Source organism: Populus alba, chromosome 19 (genome assembly GCF_005239225.2).
Source record: "Populus alba chromosome 19, ASM523922v2, whole genome shotgun sequence".
NCBI classification, from domain to species: Eukaryota; Viridiplantae; Streptophyta; class Magnoliopsida; order Malpighiales; family Salicaceae; genus Populus; species Populus alba.
Window position 1 is genome coordinate 4,194,037 of NC_133302.1, and position 21,598 is coordinate 4,215,634.

The window sequence follows — 21,598 nt, forward strand, 5'->3', positions numbered from 1 at the left end:
ATCTTATTTATTTAAACAAGGTTCTATTATTTATTTATTTATTTAAATAGTTTAAAAATAAATTTTAGTTTTATTAACTCGCAAATTAGCTAAATATCCATGAAAAAAAATATTATATTCTTTTATTTTTAGATTAAGGTAGGTGTTCAGGTCACTTTGCATGTACTTCGACTAATTCCACGAGCTTAAAATTAATGACTATATAACCTCTAATGATTCTAAAGTTTATAGTACTCGAACAGATGATAATATCAATTCCAGAATTACTGAGTTCCACTTCTTATTATTTTAATCTTAAGGTCACGGTCAGACTTGGAGTCCAAGCACATGGGGTTATAATAAGAACAAGACGAGGCACCCTGTAGAAGGAAACACTCATACACGCAGAGGGAGTGAGAGATGGAAAGGATAGAGGATGTGGTGATAGTCGGAGCAGGAATTACAGGGTTGGCAACAGCAGTGGCTTTGAAAAGAGTAGGGGTTCGAGCCCTGGTGTTAGAGAGATCAGAAGGGCTAAGAGCCACAGGTGCAGCCTTGACTCTATTTCCAAATGCTTGGCTTCCTCTTGATGCTCTTGGTGTTGCTCACAAGCTCACCCCCATTTATGCTCCTACATCCATGTAATAAGTTGTTCCTCTACACTAATTCTATTCTTTTGATCATGTCTGTCTATCGTTTCTTGAATTTGAATATTATATATCTTCTGGGTGACTGATTAGTTTCCTGTGCACTTCTCTTTTCCTCTTGTATGATTTAGGGGATATGTAACCAATGTTAGTGCTGGAGATGTTCAACAAGTCCACTTCCGAGTGGCCAATAATGGGTAACCTTTTTGAACCTCAATAAAATAATTTCTTGATTAATATTTTAGAACAATTTCATGCAAGGATCTGTACTATGAATGGCTGTCGGAATCATAAAAGAATTTTTTAGTCGGTTCAATATTATGGTTATACTGATGTATAATGGACAGACCGGATTCCTTCATGTTTATGCCAACAAAACTTCACTCTCATCAACATTCGCTTCCTATGACGTGCTTCTGGGTGTGAATTAATGCCTTGTTTTGTGTGAAATAGGGGCGATGGACAAGGAATTAGGACAGTTCACCGCAAAGTACTGTTAGAGTCACTGGCAGAGGAATTACCGGTTGACTCAATTCAATTCTCTTCCAAGCTAGCTGTCATTGAAACTGAAGAGCAAGGCGGTGCTTCCATTGTTGCTATCCATTTGGAAGATGGAACTACAATCAAATCCAAGGTTCTGATAGGCTGTGATGGGGTGAACTCGGTGGTGGCACGTTGGCTAGGACTGGCAGAACCAGTCCATTCAGGGCGGTCTGCTGTGCGAGGTTTAGCAGTTTTTTCTCAAGGCCATGGATTTAAGCAAGAAGTTCATCAGTTTGTGGATGCGGGCAAAAGAGCTGGTTTTGTTCCTCTTAATGACAGAGAACTTTACTGGTTTTTAACCTACAACGGTTAGCACTAAACCCTTCCTTCTTTCTCGTTTTAGCTGGACACAAATGATCGTTCGTGTCAGATCATTAATTGCAGGGAACATTTATTCTGAACTAATTTTCAATTCAGGAGATAACATGGCGGGAGATCCAGAACAAATACAGAAACAAGTACTTGAGAAATATGCAGAAAAGTTTCCTTCATCATACCTGGACGTGGTCCGGCATGCTGATCTTTCAACGTTAACATGGGCATCGTTGAAGTTTAGGCAGCCATGGGGGATCATATTTGGAAAGCTAAGCAAAGGAAATGTGACAGTAGCTGGTGATGCTATGCACCCCATGACTCCTGACCTAGGACAAGGCGGTGGTTCATCACTAGAAGACGCTGTGGTACTGGGCAGACACATTGGCAATTCATTTATAAACAATGGAGCGCTGATTGTTCCAGGAGACATGGCTAAAGCCATAGATGATTATGTGAAGGAAAGGAGGTGGCGTGCTGCTTTTCTTGTCACAGGATCATATTTAGCAGGATGGGTGCAGCTCGGTGGAGATAAATGGTGGGTGAAATTCTTAAGGGATGGAATATTTTACAAGTATCTTTTTGGCAGGATCTCTGGACTTGTGCATAAAGATTGTGGCAAACTTCCTGCTATGTCCTTCGGTGATGTGGATCACTCAAGTAAGAAGAACTAGATTCAATTTTGGCATATAGATTCTGCAGATGAGTGGTTTCAGACAATGGCTCACAATTACTAGTTAACGAGTCTTTTTTATATTATTTGATTACTGTCTCGAGATTAAAAAAACAAAAAACATGTCTTCCTGTGCTCTGTAATTTATAATTTGGGTAATAAAAAATACTTTTTGTCCAAAGACACTACCAGAAATTCGCTTAATAGCAACGGAATCACCGACGAAATATTTATGTCGGTAATTACCGACCGAATTACGGACGGAAAGTTCGGAATTAAGAAAAATAGGGTGGGTCGCTGACGTGGAGGTTTTGGCGGGTGATATTTTCGACAGAATCACCGACAGATTCAAAACGAGTGACCCGTACGGGTGACGGGACCGGTTCATCATCAAAAATACAGACGGAATCACCGATGGATTTGAAATGGCAGACCCGTACGGGTGACATGACCGGTTCACCGTCAACAATACCGATGTAATCACCGAGGGATTTGAAAAGCAGGTTTGTGTGGTGACGTGTCTATTTTCCCATCAGAATAGCCGGCGGATACACCGACGGATTAACCCCGTCGGTGAATCCGTTGGAAAAAGTTAATATATGGCCCCTCTACCGACCCTCTCCTCCCCCATTTCTCCTTCTTCTTCCTGATCCTAACTCTCCCCATCTGCAAATAACCAGCCCCCCCTCGGACCCAAACAAAATTCTTCCTCATCTCAGCACAAAAAGTTGTATTTCTTGAAGTTTTATGGTCACAACATCCGTGTTCTGATTTACCGATGAATTTTATCAATTTTTGTAAGTAATTCTATATGTTTAAATTTTAACATTTAAATGTTAATTTTATTGTTTTTTTAGTATATGTATTTTTGTTAGTAGATGTACGTGTTTTATTATTATTTCTCAAACAAACTTGTAGTATATGAATGTATACTTTTATACCTGTTATGGTTTGTTTTAGATTTTGTAAGATTGTATTTGTTTGTAAATTGTTAAAACTTTGTGGAATTACCGAATTACATGTTCTGTTTTGAAATAATTAATAGCTTACTTAATGGGTCTTTTTTAAGTTTTATCGATGGTATTGCAGAGTGGTAATTTCTGTTAATTTATATATATTAATTTGTATGGACGTTGATAAATGATAATGAATATTTAATATTTATGAGAAGTTGTGATTGGTTTGTTGGATAATCTCGAGGTAAAGTAATATTTTTGCAAGTTTATTTACCTAACTTAGTTAATTAATACATGATGTCATCATAATTTTATAGAGGTTCAATAGAAGTCATGGATGATCGTTCATGGATGTATCTAGATTCACCCCAAGGATTGCGGAGGATGGATTATTGTAACGGGGTTCAGGGTTTTATTAATTTCGCAACATCTATTCCCAGAAATTTTACTGGAAGCGGTATTAGGTGTCCATGCAAGAAATGTCAAAATAAAAGGTATCTGCATCCAGATGTTGTAATGATGCATCTTCTACACAAAGGGTTTATGGAGGATTACTAGTGTTGGTATGCACATTCTACACAAAGGGTTTATGGAGGATTACTAGTGTTGGTATGCACATGGAGAGGTATTTGTTAGTAATAGGAGAATGGGAGAAACGGTGGTTGGGTCAACTTCTAGTGCTAGCAACGTGCATGAAGCGACAAATGACAACACTAATCCTTACAGAAATATGGGTATGGATACAATGAGAATGAATCAAGGTAATGTCAGTCAATGTCCAATCGTAGAAGAAGAACCTAATACAGAGGCAGCTAGATTTTTTGATTTGTTGAGAGATTCTGACGAACCATTATGGGATGGGTGCACAAACCACAGTAAATTGTCGGTTGTGGCACAGGTGTTCACCATCAAGTCAGATCACAGGTTGAGTGAGGTCGGGTATGACAAAATTATTGATTGGGCAAGAAGCATTTTACCTGAAGGAAACAGGCTGAAAGAGAACTTCTATGCTGCGAAGTCCATGATGAAACCCCTCGGTTTAGGATACCAGAAAATTGACATGTGCCCTAACTTCTGCATGTTATACTACCTTGAAAATGCTGAGATGACCGAGTGCATGACATGCGGGCATTCCCGTTACAAACCCAGAACTGGAAGGGGAAAGACTCTAGTGGCGTATAAAAAACTTAGATATTTCCCGATCACACCAAACACATGATGCGGTTGATAGTGTGATGGTGCATCCTTCTGACGGCGAAGCGTGGAAACGCTTTAACAGTGTGCATCCTGACTTTTCAGCTAAATCAAGGAATGCCCGTCCTGGGTTGTGTACAGACGGATTCAACCCATTTGGGTCATTTGCTGCTCCCTATTCTCGTTGGCCGTTCATACTCATAGTTTATAACTTGCCACCGGGAATGTGTATAAGGTCGGAGTTCATGTTTTTATCTACTGTCATACCCGGTCCAAGCAGCCCGGGGCGTAATATAGATGTTTGTCTTCGACCGTTGATTGATGAGCTGGCGTAGTTATGGTCCTCCAGAGCTCTGACTTATGATATATTGAGGAAACAAAATTTCCTTATGAGGGCGGCTTTGATATGGACTATCAATGATTTTCTAGCTTATGGAATGCTTTCTAGTTGGAGTACACATGGGAAACTCGCATGTCCATACTGCATGGAAAACAACAAGGCATTCACGCTAGCAAACGGAGGTAAAGCTTCTTTTTTTTACTGTCACCGTCGCTTCTTGCCACTTAATCACAGGTTCAGATAGAACAGAAAAGATTTCTTTGTTGGTAGAGTTGAAAAAGATGTTGCATCCCCTCGTCTTTTTGGTGAAGAATTGCATCATGTTGTATCAGAGTACGGTGACATTGTGTTTGGCCTTCAATCAGGTAAGCAAAAGTTTCATGGTTTTGGTTTGACCCATAATTGGGTAAAGCGAAGTATCTTTTGGGAGCTTCCTTATTGGAAGACCAATCTTCTCCGCCATAACCTTGACGTCATGCACATCGAAAAGAACGTGTTTGAGAATATTTTCAACACCGTCATGGATGTGAAGGGGAAGACAAAGGACAACATCAAGGCTAGATTGGATATAGCTTTATACTGTAACCGTAAAAATATAGAGTTGGTTTATGAGGAGTCACGGGTCGCAAAACCAAGGGCAAGCTTCGTGTTAGAGAAAAACGCACAACTGCTAGTCTACAAATGGCTTAAGAGTCTGCGTTTTCTGGATGGACATACATTGAACATATCAAGGCTTGTTAACATAGAGGACTGCAGATTGTATGGAATAAAGAGTCATGACTGCCACGTGTTTATGCAAACACTCATCCCATTAGCTTTTCGTGATTTGTTGCCAAAGGGAATATGGGATACACTGATAGAGATTAGTCATTTCTTCAGAGATATATGCTCCAGCAAGTTGAATGTTGAGCACATTGAGAGGCTTCAAACGAATATCATCGAGACACTATGCAAACTTAAGATGATATTCCCTCCTTTATTTTTTGACTCAATGGAGCATCTCCCTATAAATCTACCGTTCGAGGCAAAAGCTGGAGGACCGGTCAGTATAGATGGATGTACCCATTCGAACGATTAGATATTATAGTTGCAATGGAATTCATATCTAAAAGTATTTTATATGTTTTTCTTAATTGGAAATACTTGAATTGTAATTCAATGCAGGTACTTGTTTAATCTCAAGAAAAAGGTTAAGAACAAGGCGAATGTAGAGGCTTCGATATCTAAGGCCTATATTGTTGAAGAGATCTCAATATTTATCTCATACTATTTTGAACCTCATCTAAGAACAAGAATCAATCGCATTCCACGGCATGATGATGGTGGTGAAGTGCCTTCCAGTGGGAACTTGTCAATATTCTCCAATACTGGACGACCCACACCTAAAAATGCCGTAAGAGGAAGATATTTGTCGGAAATAGAATTCAAATAAGCACACAACTATGTTTTATTTAACTGTGATGAGCTGAGACCATTTATTCAGTAAGTTTATATATGTGTAATACTAATTAAACTTTGTCAGTAATATACTGCTAATTATATATTGTGATATCATACACTCATTATCACTTGCAGGCAACATCGACAATATTTGCTCTCCAATAACTCGCAGCAGACCGACTCCCAGATCTTTCAATTACAAGATAAATAATTTACCACATGGTTCAGAACACATGTAAGCACTATCACAAACTCATTCTAACTTGCAAAATTACTGTACGTATGCATGTCATTATGAGATTCTCGTTCATTTACCGTTTATTGATGTACATTACATGTATACAAGGTTTATCAAATGGGAAGGAGTGCATCTAAGTCATTGTCTTCACTAAGCCTCGGGCCTGAAAGAAAAGTTAAGTGCTACAAACGGTATTTTGTCAATGGATATGTTTTCTATACTGAAGAATACGGGCAAGGAAGAAAAACATACAACTGCGGTGTTTGTGTTAAAAGATCCATAAGTAGTGAGTTAGAAGTTAACTACTATGGTAGATTAGAAGAGGTCGTCGAACTACAATATCAAAGCGAGCAGAATAAAGTGTTTTTATTCAAATGTTATTGGTATGACACGACGGACAAAAGAATCAGAGTTGATACGCACCATGGTCTAGTCGAAATCAACTTAAAAGCTAGACTCCGCAACATAAACGATGTCTTTGTTTTTCGCAATATAATAATAGTTTAAGCTGTTAGATGATATCCCATAATATGATTTATATTATTTTCTAATAGGTTAAAGCTGCTTTTCTTAAAATTTTAATTTTTTTTGTTTAAAATTAATTTTTTTTTCAGATTATTTTGATGTATCAATATTAAAAATAATTTTTAAAAAATAAAAATAAAATTATTTTAATATATTTTTAAATAAAAAATTAAACCATAAATATTATTATATTCTCAAACATCTCGTAAAATTTCAATACATTAAACGAGAAAAGATGTCGTTAAGTTTTGTCTTCTTTAAATAATGCATGTTCACTTTTAATTAGGTGTCAAACTCAGCTTAGGTAATAATATTGAGAAATGCTTGGGTTGTTAGATTATTACGTCAATATATAAGTCATCAAAACATCTATATTTATTAAAACAGTAGTTTTTTCTCACAATATATTGGTTTGATTAATTTAAATCAGGTTTAATTAGATTAATAGAGTAATTAAAATCCTAATTCGATCAATGAATTTGATCATGTCATTATTTTATATCTAGTTAAATTTTAATTTGACCGAATAAAAATAATAATTAAATTAATATTTTATTTAATACAATTAAAAATTTAGTATAGGTTACGTTTCATCTTATTTATGAAATCAATCAATCATGTTGCCTCAATTTAATAATTATGATTTAATTTGATATCATATATTTGAAATTTTTTCAAAATAAAACATGAAATGATTGCTTAAGTTTAAGGCTTAATCAGTTCTTTATTACTTTAATTTGTATGTGCTGTATGCTTTTGATGTTTCTTCCTAGAATAAAACTGCTCTGGCTTCGCTAATCAGTTTTGACCTTATCAATTTAAGTTTTAAGTTTTTTTACAAGAATCTTAGTCACAATCTTGTAATTGACATTGCAAAGGCCAATCAGTGTGTGATTTTATCAACAACATTTTTAATGACAAGTCTGCAGTAGAGAAAGTGAATCAGACTCATTTGGCTCTCATCCTAAAACGTAAATTTCTGTCAATGTTTTATAGAATAATAAATCTACTATAGATTTTAAATCATCTCGAGATATAAAATAAAATTATTTTTAACATCAATATATTGAATGAATTGAATACTTAAAAAAAATAATTTAAAAAAATATATTTTTTAAAAAAACTTCTCTTAAAGCATAAAACCAAGCATGCTGCAAGGCAGCCGCCTCATCTGCACTCTCCTCGAACGTTCTTATCTACCCAACTCCAAAAGATACATGACCGAAGAGATTGCCTTTCTTCTTTCTTTCCTTCTTTTTTTTTCTTTTTATCTTAGATGCTGCAACTCTAGATTATCAAAAATTATTGTCCACCAATATTTATTATCCTTATTTTATCACGGATTATAATCTTTAATAAAAAAAATATATATAGCTCTTATAATTACAACAATAAATTTAGGATTGCTTCCTTGATCACAACAACAATAACATCTTCAATATAAACATATTGATGATTACTAATTCCTTGATTAATTTTTAGATTTGAAATCGCTATCTTATTTATTTAAATGTGATTATAGTTTGTTTATTTATTTAACTAGTTCAAAAAAAAAATTTAGTTTTATTAACTCGCAAATTGGCTAGATATCCATGAAGAAAAACATTATATTCCTCCTTTTTTTTTTTAAGATTGATGCGGGTATTCGAGCTAACTTGCTTGTACATCGACTAATCTCATGAACCCGAAGTTAATGGTCATGTAACTCTCTAGTTACCCTAAAATTTGTGAGACCTCAAACTGATGATTTTTATAAAGTAAATCCAGAATCTGACCAATTGAGCTACATCCCTTAATATTATATTCTTAATTACCTGCAAGATAAGGTATGTATACAAGTGGGTCGCGGTCAGACTTGGAGTCCAAGCACATGGGGTTATAATAAGAACAAGACGAGGCACCCTGTAGAAGGAAACACTCATACACGCAGAGGGAGAGAGAGATGGAAATGATGGAGGATGTGGTGATAGTCGGAGCAGGAATTGCAGGGTTGGCAACAGCAGTGGCTTTGAAAAGAGTAGGGGTTCGAGCCCTGGTGTTAGAGAGATCAGAAGGGCTAAGAGCCACAGGAGCAGCCTTGACTCTATTTCCAAATGCTTGGCTTGCTCTTGATGCTCTTGGTGTGAGATGCTCTTGGTGTTTCTCACAAGCTCACCCCCATTTATGCTCTTACATCGATGTAATAAGTTGTTCCTCTACACTAATTCTATTCTTTTGATCATGTCTGTCCATCGTTTCTTGAATTTGAATATTATATATCTTCTGGGTGATTGATTAGTTTCCTGTGCACTTCTCTTTTCCTCTTGTATGATTTAGGGGATATGTAACCAATGTTAGTGCTGGAGATGTTCAACAAGTCCACGCCCGAGTAGCCAATAATGGGTAAACTTTTTGAAACTTAATAAAATAATTTCTTGATTAATTTTTTAGTACAATTTCATGCAAGGATCTGTACTATGAATGGCTGTCGGAATCATAAAAGAATTTAATAATCGGTTCAATATTATAGTTATACTGATGTATAATGGACAGACCGGATTCCTTCATGTTTATGCCGACAAAACTTCACCCTCATCAACATCCGCTTCCTATGACGTGCTTCTGGGTGTGAATTAATGCCTTGTGTTTTGTGTGAAATAGGGGCGATGGACAAGGAATTAGGACAATTCACCGCAAAGCACTGTTAGAGGCACTGGCAGAGGAATTGCCGGTTGACTCAATTCAATTCTCTTCCAAGCTAGCTGTCATTGAAAATGAAGAGCAAGGCGGTGCTTCCATTGTTGTTATCCATTTGGAAGATGGAACTACAATCAAATCTAAGGTTCTGATAGGCTGTGATGGGGTGAACTCGGTGGTGGCACGTTGGCTAGGACTGGCAGAACCAGTCCATTCAGGGCGGTCTGCTGTGCGAGGTTTAGCAGTTTTTTCTCAAGGCCATGGATTTAAGCAAGAAGTTCATCAGTTTGTGGATGCGGGCAAAAGAGCTGGTTTTATTCCTCTTAATGACAGAGAACTTTACTGGTTTTTAACCTACAACGGTTAGCACTAAACCCTTCCTTCTTTCTCGTTTTAGCTGGACACAAATGATCGTTCATGTCAGATCATTGCAGGGAACATTTATTCTGAACTAATTTTCAATTCAGGAGATAACATGGTGGGAGATCCAGAACAAATACAGAAACAAGTACTTGAGAAATATGCAGAAAAGTTTCCTTCATCATACCTCGACGTGGTCCGGCATGCTGATCTTTCAACGTTAACATGGGCATCGTTGAAGTTTAGGCAGCCATGGGGGATCATATTTGGAAAGCTAAGCAAAGGAAATGTGACAGTAGCTGGTGATGCTATGCACCCCATGACTCCTGACCTAGGACAAGGCGGTGGTTCATCCCTAGAAGACGCTGTGGTATTGGGCAGACACATTGGCAATTCAGTTATAAACAATGGAGGGCTGATTGTTCCAGGAGACATGGCTAAAGCCATAGATGATTATGTCAAGGAAAGGAGGTGGCGCGCTGCTTTTCTTGTCACAGGATCATATTTAGTAGGATGGGTGCAGCTCGGTGGAGATAAATGGTGGGTGAAATTCTTAAGGGATGGAATATTTTACAAGTATCTCTTTGGCAGGATGTCTGGACTTGTGCATAAAGATTGTGGCAAACTTCCGGCTATGTCCTTCGGTGATATGGATCACTCAAGTAAGAAGGACTAGATTCAATTTTGGCATGTAGATTCTGCAGATGAGTGGTTTCAGACAATGGCTCTCTATTACTAGTTAACGAGTCTTTTTATATTATTTGATTACTGTCTTCAGAAAAATAAAATAAAAACATGCCTTTCTATACTCTGTAATTTATAATTTATGTTATGAAAAAATAAAAATTCAGTCAAAACCGTTTCTTTTAGTACTGTTATGGAGTGTTTGTACTTTGTAGGCTTGATCATACTCTAACTCGAGTTAGTGCAAATTGCAGCTTGGTGCCTATATGCTTATTGACTCGATCAAAGCACAGATAAATTAACAGAAAGTATTTAGACCCATGTTATTATTGTTCTGTTCCCAGGAGATCCAAAGGATTACACAATGGAAGATGGCAAATTCCTATTTCATAATCTCTCGAAAAAACTGAAATTACAAAGATTGAAACTTATTTTGCTCACGGAAGCTTGTTAAATCTTCTTGTATCCCATGTTATTGATCTTCTCTTTGAATTGGAGATCCAAAGGCTCTTGAATTACACAGAGAAAGAAGGAACAATTTCTCATTTTCAAATATCTTGAGAAAATTGGAACCACTAGGATTGAACCTTATTTCTTGAAAGAAGTTAGCTATATTCATGGATATAAGACCCACTATAAAATCAACTCGATCCAAGATTTGAGTTCTTAGTCACCCAAGCTATGATTTTTTATAGGAAAAAAAAACCCAAAATATTATTTTCATAAAATAAAATCTAGTAGCAAAAAAAAAAAAACAGAAATATCCCGTCCCTGAACTTTTTCAACCTAGGAGCATCAATCCCATTTCAGTATATAACTTAAAATCTCAATACAAGACATATTTGACCTGAGTGAATACAAAAGAAAAGAAGAAACAAGAAAAAAAATTCTGTCAAAATATGTTTTTCATCTTCCCGGTATTGATAAAGGGATCCCTCCAACTCTCACTCCAGTATCCTTTTCTTTCCCTAGAACTACTCAACGAGCTCCATGTTCCTTAATGTTTAAAGGGAGCAAATACCTCCCCGACACCCCAAAGAATGTAAGCTTTCATTATTTTTGAACGTGGGGTTTCCATCCTCTGCACTTGAAATAATGGAAACAAAGGGAAAGAAGGGATGGAGCGGAAGTCGACGGGATACAGATCTCACACTCAAGGGAACTTCTCCACACTCAAAACCTATAGTTGAAGTCTACAGTCAAGACTGCACAGCTAACCTCTGAAGATGCTCGAAGAAAACTTGAAGGCTCACATCATCCGTGAATATTATATCTGACCCGGCAGCCATCTCATTGGCATTATTGTATGTAGCTGATGGGTTCAACTTTGCCAATAAGAACCTTGCCTGATAAGGTGACATGAGATAATGAGATCGAGCAAGTTTCTATGAAATAGCTAACTTCCAGTTCACTAGTGCAACAGTGGACGCCCAATGTGGAATTAACAATTTTTTATTTTTTTTAAAGGATCTTTTTGGGTCCCCAATTATAGAAATTGCTCTAAACTGACAGCTATTAATTAAACAATTGGAACAAGGGACCATTATCCAGCTAATTTCAACAGCATAGCATAGGTAGAACACCAATCATGCTGCCCAGTTTTGTATGTAGAAGTCAGTTATGTATAGATCCTTAGTCTCTTATGAATTCAATACATTGCATATCATGATATCAAGGAATTTTATTGTTTGTGGGCAAGGCCACAAGGGTTTAATTTTTGAAGAAGAAGAGGAAGAGTGAGATAAAACTAACCTGGGATCCATGCTGATCACACACCACCAATCTAGGAACGGGAAAACGTTCATGAATGATCGCTTGGGCATCGTCTTTGGGTGCTTGCAATAGCTGTGAAAACACCTGCAGGAGGGAGAAAGCATTGCATTTAAAAAGTAAAATTAACAAAAAGACGAATATAAGACACTCACAATACAGCACAGCACCTTCCACAGAGCTGGCTTTGGGGCACTGGTCAGGGAAAGAATACTTAAGACTAGAGTTTTAGTACTCAGTAATTCTGCTAGAAACCTAGGGGCATAAATAATTAAATGAACATCGTAGGACAGTTTTCTGTACAAAAACTCCACACGGAGTTGATGATAACTATATGATAAGGACACGATGGGTAGTTGAAGCCTTATACACATGCATGTGTGTGCGCACGCACGGCTCCTGCATGAGTGCAAGTTTGCAGGAGTGACTTCAGTGTGCAAAACAAAAGCTAAGTTTTCCAGTTGTTTCCCTAGAATTGCCAATAAATTCCCCAAAATTGCACTTGCAAACTTCGTTATCATGCCTCATCTAGCCCTACTTGATGCCTCTTACACCTTCAGTTATTTTTGGTATGACAGGAACGACCCCTTTCCCCCTATGTAGCACAAAATTCCCGAGTAGGAAAAGTTAAGGGTAACATTCAACCCCAAAAGTGTGGTTAAATGTTACCCTCCAAGGGTTGGGAGTAAAAAATTCATCAAGGGGATTTTTTTTTTTTTTTGTGCTTTCCCTCTCATTTTTAATTTATCATCTAATTTTCTCTATTTATCTTACACCTTGCATATGGGATCCATCTTTATAATTTTTTATTTTTACAATAAGGTTTAATTCAAGAAGTGGTTTAATTTTTAATGGGACCCCCTATTACTCATTATCTTTTTAAACTTACCCCAAACACATAACACATCACCCCTTAACAAGATTTTACACCCATAACACTTTCATCCTTAAATCTTACTTAAAATTTCCAATCCAATTCATTAACCTCATACCAGACACAACTTTACTGTAAACAAAATGGTTATCAAATTTCTAATGATTTTTTTTTTAATTCAACAGTTACAGGACCTCCTCACTAAGAGACACCAATTAGACAGAAGGTCCGCTAGTAAAATTCTAGCAATATTGAACTTGAATAATCCAATTAAATACAAAGTAATTTTTTTAAGTAAACTAATCATAAAGGAAAAATTAAACATGATTAAGTCCATGCATTCCATCACCCATGCACTCATCCTAGTTTTGCACATGACAAGCATGATGCCAAATAATGGTAATTTGCAGATCTACACTTGTATCAAAAAGTAAAGCTATGAGGGATTCATATCTTAGCATCTTCTATACATTTAGTTGGCATTATTTTTATGACATCCTTTCTAAAATGGGAGGTAGTGTCCTGTCAATAGTTGACAGAAAAAATTATCATTGGAAGATCCTCAAGCAACGAAGCTCACATAAGCATTACTGGTGTGTTGCTCCTAAGGAATCAAAATCCCACAAGTGCAAAGAGGTAATCCAAATGTCTGACATGTGGCTTGCAAGCCATTGTAGAATAAATAAACTTGGGATTCTAAATCCATCTCAAATTTAGATCCCCATGAAAGTGCCACAAAGCAAAAGCCCATACCTGGTGCTCTGGCTGATTCTGGTAACCCAAGTTACGCCATTGAGCTATTGTCATTCCATGAAATACAACAACACTAAAGTATGAATCCAGTAAGAGAATACGATCAGCTCCAATAGAAGCGACATCCAATAATGCAGGTTGAGGCAGTGAGTTAAATGAATATGATATTAGCGATGGTTGAATCATGACAGCAGCATTGGTAATGTTTTCACGGTTCAACAACATGCGGAAATAAGCTGTCTCATCTGGGCTGTTATTGAAAACCTGATGCAGCCAAATAAGGGAACATATAATAACACTTAACATGCACATGTTAAATCACTTCAATTTAGTGTAAAACCAAAAAGAAAGTGGGAATAGCAGATGACCTTCAAAATCAATTAGTTACCTGTACAAATTGTGATCTTCGCAGATTAAACATAAACTGAGGGAAGAAAGAGAAAAACGAGTTCAATGTAAAAGATGATGGATCATCCTTCCGGTATTCACCAAATTTGGAACAAAAGCGGATGAGATTTCGGTCTAGCCACCTAGTGGCATCAAATCCTTCCTGTGAGAGAAATCCCAGAGAATCAGGAAAATATACAGAAGCTACATGCAAACAATTAAATCAACGCTTGAGTTTCAATAGAATGAACAAATAAATGTCAGTTCTATAAAGCGTGACACAATTATCACCAAGGAAACTGTAAAAGAAAGATCATAAAAAGATGGCATTCCAAGATAAACATCAACCAAAACAAGAGCACATAAATTTTGTAGCAATGGCAATATTTGGAAAAAAAATTTAAACACAAAATAAGTCTTCCTTATTTAAACAACAGGTAATTATTTCAGTCAAACATGAAACAGTAACAAACTGACAAAACACATGACCAACAGCTAGGGGTGTTCAAAAAAACTGACCAACCGATTAAACCGAAACAACCGAGAAAAAATTAACCGAAAAAACCAAACCAATAGAAAAAACCGATTAAAAAATAAAAAAACCCACTTGGTCCGGTTCGGTTCCGGTTTAAAAAGGCTTAAACCGATTAAACCGGACCAAACCAAACCGGTTTAATTGAATCTAAAAAAATATATAAAAGGAAAATCCTAAAGTAAACCTAATAATAAATACCCCCCCCAAAAAAAAAAAAAAAAAACTTTCCAGCCCGCCCCCCTCCCCAAAACCTTTCCAAGCTGCTCCCCCTCCCTCTTCCCTTTTCCCCCTTCCCCCTTCCCTTTTCAGCAACCCCACCCATCCCTCCCTCCCCGCTCTCTCTCCCCCCCTTTCCCTTTTCCAGTGGCCCTACCCTCTCCCTCTCCCTCTCCTCTGTGCACAAGGAAGGCTTAAAGCAACTCATTTTCTCTTATATTGTTGCCTTTCTACTCTCTACTTTACAGGATGCTATTGAAATCTTCGTTAACATGTAGTTGTTCTAATATGGATAGATCCAGTGATTGTGATTCAATTAAGGGAGATCTTTCAGATCTCAACCGAAGAGCTTGGATTCAAAGTTTTCAACAAGGATTTTTTTGAATGTGATTCGGCCAAGTTTGTCCAGTGATTGTGATTCAGCCAAGTTTTCTCTTATTTAATTGATTTCGGTTTTTCTGATTTCTAAGGCTAAAAAACCGAACCGAACCGAACAAAACCGGTTCGGTTTGAACAGGTTTTTGGTTCGGTTCGGGTTATATTAACAAAGAATAGTATTTTCCAATTCGGTTGAATTTTTATGTTAAAACCGGACCGAACCGGACCATGAACATCCCTACCAACAGCATTACAATTGCCAATCAGATATTTATTTTTAAGAAAAAGCGAAGTTTTGACAAGAACAACACATGCAGCAAATGATAAGCAGAGATACTTCAAAAGAATTTTTTTAAAAAAAAAAAACAATAAGCACCTCTGACTCCATTTTCAGGGATGTGAATCTCGCCATCACCACAGCTGCGGTCTCTTGGTCAAAACCTTGTACTAATTCCTGCAAAAGTGGAAAAGTTCCTCCATATCAACACTAATTCATCAGTTACAGTTTCAACAAATGCTTAGAAAATACACTAGACGAATAGTGCAAGACTAGCAATCCATAATGAGAATGGACAGGGAGAAGGAAGCTTAATCTTAATTTAACAGCAGAAACGAAGCATATGAGAGACCAGACAACATACATCTAAAGATACAGGTTATTGATCCTGGGAAACATTTTACAAATACTAAACTGAAAGGACTACATAATTAAAGGTTGCTCCTGCCTTAACAAGAGTCTTTGGGGATGTCTAACTAATGAACAGAACTGACAGAATGCATATCCTAAGCATGACAGCACAAGGGTACTGTTTTCATTTTGAACCGAGAAAACACCTTACACAACTAATATGCCATATATATTGGACATAACCAACCTCTGAGTTAACAGCACTATCTACCCATCTTCTAGTGACAGTTGTAACCCGAAGCAATGTCATACCCTCAGGATTTTGATAACTGCATCAAAACAAAAATGTCCATCAGTATGTGATTACTGAATGGATGTTGTCGAAAAAGGAAGTGGGTGTAGCATAAAGAATAAAAAAGCATTAAGACAGCATACTCATCAAACATCATACCTTGTAAGAAACTGTAAGTATAGCTGTGGATTTGCACTTCCAGGAGCATTTGATTTTTCACTTGATGAAATATCAAAGAAGACAGTAAAACAACTACTCTTGTCAAGGCCACACATCTTCCAAGCTGTTGTATTCCCCTCACCAATGACTGTATCAGCAACACTAGGTCCTTTCTGCAAGGCTCTATAATTAGTACCAAATCCAATCTAGCTTTAATTGATGGAGAGAAGAGAGCAAAATCACATTTTATTCCCTAAAAATAAGCCAAATCCAAAATAAATAAAGCAAACAAAATGGAAATTTGAAGGCTGTAGATGGTTCAACCTTCTCCAAAGAGGTGCAAGGTCCAATAATCCCCTGAATTTTGATGTCCTTTGAACAGTTAATCTCGAGTGTTCCACTGCAAAGAAAGAAGAGAAATCGTATCACAGCCTGCCTATAGTCCATGAAATGAAAGGGTATAGAAGAAGTTTCACGACAAAGGAGAAGAAAATTATGCATAGTATGCATCTATTTTCCCAGACCATGATCCAACATCAATTCCATAACAGTGAAAATTGCTTTTGTTTTGCAATGATGACTCACTTGAAACAGAGGCCAAGAGACTTTTCTCCTGAATCAAATACACGCTTAAAGGAGTCCTTAAATACAGAATGTCCAAAACTTTCTGAGAGAACAACAAGACCACCAGTTCTTTCTACTGCAACTTTCATTTCTGCAACCCCAACCTAAAACATACAGCAATCACAGGTCAAATGATAAGCAAAACACTGCAATAGATGTGTTTTTAAAATGAATAAAATAAAAGAGCATGCTTAGATTCTTATTGGTCCATCTAATAAAGTTTTGCTTTGTACTTAATGTAAGCAGAGATGGATTTCATTTGGAAACGACTGTAATGTCCAGGGGAAAAAACAAACTTTGTATCTTATCAACTGCCCCTAGGAAGCATTCTCTTCCAGTAGGTATATCACTGTATGTTAGTAGGCCCACTTTAAATTTAACGAGACAAGGAATGTAGATGTGCTTATAAGGTTTTAAAGACAGAACAAGAAATACCTGATCTAGAGCAGAGGCAAAAAGGTCCAAAACATGACCCTGGCTGACAAGCTGCTTTGCAAGACTATCATAAAATTTGACTGCTTTCTTAAAATATGGTGCTGCATCCTTATCAAGATCCTTGTGGGAACGTACAGGATCAGACAGATCTTTTGATATAATCTGCAACACTTCAAAATGATCAGCATCTTCATAATCACCAAGGAATGAAGAAACAGAAACTAGCAAATTTTTCATTCTGAAAAACAACATTTTGACCATATGTTTTTCTTGCTCTAATCTAGCACCAGAGATTGCTAATAACACAGCAAACAAATGTAATGATGCCAAATAGAGGGCTAAGGAACCTGGAATGGCATCTGATCTATGTATTTTAATGTTAGGAAACATGGTTTGCTAATCAATATGGAACAAAATCAATATGTGATATATTTAGGCCCTATTTGGTATTGCAGCATGGCCGCGCTTTTCAAAAAAATTGAAATTTTTTTTGCTTCAAGTTAATTTTTTTTTCATGTGTTTTTGGATCATTTTGATATGCTGATGTCAAAAATAATTTTTTTTACAAAAAAGAAAAAACATTATTTTGATACATTTCCAAGTAAAAAGCACTTTAAGAAGAAACTGCTAGCATAATGCTAATAAACACTATATAAGCACACAAACCACTAAATGCTGGTCCAAACAGCATCCATAAGAGGTTTTAACATTAGGCAGTAAAGCGTGATCCTATCAATAGTCATGAACACCGGAGGAAAGGTGGATGGAGATGGAGGGAGGGAAAGATAGAGCTAATAAGTTTACAATTAAACCATGCTCTATGCCATGAAAATCATCATTACAAATATATCTTAGCTTGACTTTTGATCCAATGTTGAGTGAATCAAGGAACAAATAAAATGTATTCTTCTAAGACAGTGCACAGTTGTTTTGATGTTCATAAAGGGCTCCTTTTCCCTAACGAAAAATGAAGCCTTATCTCAATGTAAAACCATATCACCAGTAAACAATGTGAAGCAATTAGGCAATGAATGGTGCACATTGATTTTCGATTAGCATACATTGATGGTATTTAAGAATACATGGAAAGGAATCAACTCAATGAAAATAACACAACATTGCAGGTGGAGAGTTATCATCAATACAAAATTACCTAACCAACAACCTAAATCAAACTCAATTAAATAACAAAGAAAAGGAAAAATCAAAAGACAAAACACAAAAGTTGGCATTACCGCTCCTGGCCCTTCGGTGCAAGGACCACCAACTAAAGCTACAATTCTAGCTCCAGTCCCAGGCAAACAAGCTCCCAGCAATCCAGCTGCAACACTCAATGCTACTCCAGTACATCTTGAAGGCCGATTTCCTGGTGCCACCGGCCACTGATCTGTTTGCAACTCATCCAAGAGCTAAAGATAACAACAACAACAACAAAAATTCCTCAATCAACAACACACAATCTACATCTCAAATCGAAACCAAACAGAAACAACAAAAGATCACAATTTTCCTCAATAAACAAGAAATAAATTCCCAATTTTATTTTCCTAAAAAACAAACAACCTAATACGGGACCGCTGGCCGTGCTTTTCAAAAACTATGAAGAAAAACAAATTGCTTCAAATTAATTTTATTTTTATTTTTTTTGTTTTTTAAATCGTTTTAACACATATCAAAAATAAATTTTTTAAATATATATATATATATATATATATATTATATATATATATATATATATATATTTCCATACATTTTCACACAAAAAAACACTTATCACTTGACAAACACTACCTTCAAATCAAAAACACACTATAACAACGTACCGAATTGAGCGTAAATTCACAGTCAGAAGCTGGCAATAAAAACCGGCTCACACCCGAATTCTGCATTGGCATCCCCCTCTGCTGCTGATACCCACCAACACCAACAGCACCACCAGGAACATTCCTCCTGCCAGCACCACCAATACCTAACTGCTCCATAATCTGATCTTTACTAATCTCTTTAGTCCCTCTAAAAACATATACTTTGGACATATCACTAAACCCCAATTCATGAACTTGCACTTGTGTCCCAAAAGTCACAAAACCCACCATTGCATTCTCCGGCAACAACCCAAACTGCCCTCTTAACCTCCGATTTGACATACTCAAACTCCTCCTCGATCATACAAGTATCCAAAACAAACACAAACGCCGACTTAACATCAAATTCCCCAACTGGATTATGATTCTTGTCACCAATAGTATACTCTATTGTCGTATACTGGCTGTACAACTCAGCAGGGAGATTGGTCTCCGAGATCATGGAATAGTGTGGAGGAAAATGGTTGCGCTGGAAGCAGAAAGGGCAGATCCAGATCTTGGCGGTGAAATCAACACGCGAGAAGCAATTCATGATGGATGTGCAGGTTTTGCAACGGAGAGGAAGGTAAGGGAGAGTTGGGATTTCTGGGTTAGAACGAATAGGGGAGATTGATGCGGCTAAAGGGATGACGCATTTGGAAGCTTCGACTTTGGTTCTGGGCCAGTTGTTCCATGTCATACGGACTGAATCAATGCCTTCTGGATCTGCGTTTGGGATTTCTGACATGGTGGATTCGATTTGAAGTGATTGAATTTATGGGGTTTGGGAGAATTTTGGGTTTTGGGTGATTTTGGGTGGCGACCCCGGCGGAGGAGGTGGAGGGGGTCACCGGATAGGACGAGGGAGGTAACGAAGGTGGAGGAGAGGGAGGTTTTTGGAGAGAGAGGGAGGTTTGTTTGTTTTACGTTTTATTTTTTGGAGGAAATTTATATTTAATTTTACAACAATAGGAGTAAGTAGATTGGACGGGATAGATTATTACTTATTACTTCATATTCAAGAAAATACAAATTATTGTTTGGTGAAACTACAGTTTTAAAACCTGATTTAAGCTGATTTGAGACAAGGTACGAGTAGACGATGATCCAAGATTTAAAAAAAAAAATGATTTTATTTTAAAAAATAATAATAATAAAAGTTAATGGTTGATAGTTAGTTTTTGATTGAGTTACAATAAAATTTTTGTTTTTAACCAAAGAATTTTTTTTATAAAACAAATTGGATTCAAAATTTGATTAATCCGATCACACTTCAAATGTGGAATTCAAAAAAATCAAATAAAAAATAATAAAATTTTAATGAAAATATATAATTAATTAGGGGTGGGTAAAAAAACTAAAAAATTAATTAAATTGAGAAAACAAAAAAAATAACCGGAAAAATCAAATCGTGAAGAAAACAAATTAAACTAATTAAAATATTTAAAAAAACTGACTGATTCGTTAGGTTTCGATTTCATAAACCTGAAAGTAAAAAACCAAACCGAAACTAATAACCAAGCTAAACCCATTACAAATTACAAAAAACACTCAAAAAATATAGTTTTTTGGTTTTTAATATAAAAATAATCAAATCAAAAACCGAACTAAATCGAAACCAATCGGTTGGATTTTGATTTTTATTTTAAAATAACCAAACCGAAAACTAGTCTATTTGAACCACTTTTGATTTGGTTATTTTATAAATGATTTTATTGTTTTTAGATAAAAACTGAATCGAAGCGAAAATACTCATCCCTGTAACCAACCAACATTTATTGAATTTAAAAGAGACTCGGAATAAATGGTTCAATCAGTCTAGTCCTTGAGTTTCAAAAATATAGGTGTAACCAATGTTAAAACTTCATCTAGTTAAGGCGTATTTGGTATTGTGTTTCAAAAGTGCTTTTGAAAAAAATTAAAATTATTTTTTTTTTACTTTGAATTAATATATTTTTGAAGTTTTCAAATCATTTTGATGTGTTGATCTCAAAAATAATTTTTAAAAAATAAAAAAAATATTATTAGCATACTTTTATGAATAAAAAACATTTTAAAAAATAGTCATAACTACACTCTCAAACACACACGGACCAGGTTAATTCAATATCTAATCAAACCAAGACTTCACTAGAG

At 36.2% G+C, this 21,598-nt stretch overlaps 2 protein-coding genes and 1 pseudogene across 2 annotated transcripts; 2 read left to right on the forward strand and 1 right to left on the reverse strand.

The window, feature by feature from the left end:
* Positions 1–340: 340 nt before the first annotated feature.
* On the forward strand, positions 341–2,335 carry LOC118053882 (monooxygenase 2). The gene is made up of 4 exons (XM_035065279.2): positions 341–620; positions 758–823; positions 1,080–1,477; positions 1,587–2,335. The coding sequence occupies exons 1-4, from the start codon at positions 400–402 to the stop codon at positions 2,153–2,155; spliced, it is 1,254 nt and encodes a 417-aa protein (XP_034921170.1). The 5' UTR covers positions 341–399; the 3' UTR covers positions 2,156–2,335.
* A 6,368-nt stretch (positions 2,336–8,703) lies between these two features.
* Positions 8,704–11,328, forward strand: LOC140954119 (monooxygenase 2-like). The gene is made up of 4 exons (XM_035065281.2): positions 8,704–9,026; positions 9,164–9,229; positions 9,488–9,885; positions 9,991–11,328. Coding segments are annotated over exons 1-4 (1,035 nt in total). The 5' UTR covers positions 8,704–9,024; the 3' UTR covers positions 10,560–11,328.
* An 11-nt stretch (positions 11,329–11,339) lies between these two features.
* Positions 11,340–20,410, reverse strand: LOC118053881 (protein transport protein SEC23 E-like; annotated as a pseudogene).
* Positions 20,411–21,598: the final 1,188 nt, after the last annotated feature.

Bases quoted from the DNA above. Each gene is read 5' to 3' on its own strand.
- LOC140954119 (XM_035065281.2), top strand. The intron at 9,230-9,487 runs GTAAACTTTTTG...TGTGTGAAATAG, and splicing joins GCCCGAGTAGCCAATAATGG to GGGCGATGGACAAGGAATTA. The intron at 9,886-9,990 runs GTTAGCACTAAA...TTTTCAATTCAG, and splicing joins CTGGTTTTTAACCTACAACG to GAGATAACATGGTGGGAGAT.
- LOC118053882 (XM_035065279.2), top strand. From the start codon at position 400: ATGGAAAGGATAGAGGATGTGGTGATAGTCGGAGCAGGAATTACAGGG. The intron at 621-757 runs GTAATAAGTTGT...TGTATGATTTAG, and splicing joins ATTTATGCTCCTACATCCAT to GGGATATGTAACCAATGTTA. The intron at 1,478-1,586 runs GTTAGCACTAAA...TTTTCAATTCAG, and splicing joins CTGGTTTTTAACCTACAACG to GAGATAACATGGCGGGAGAT.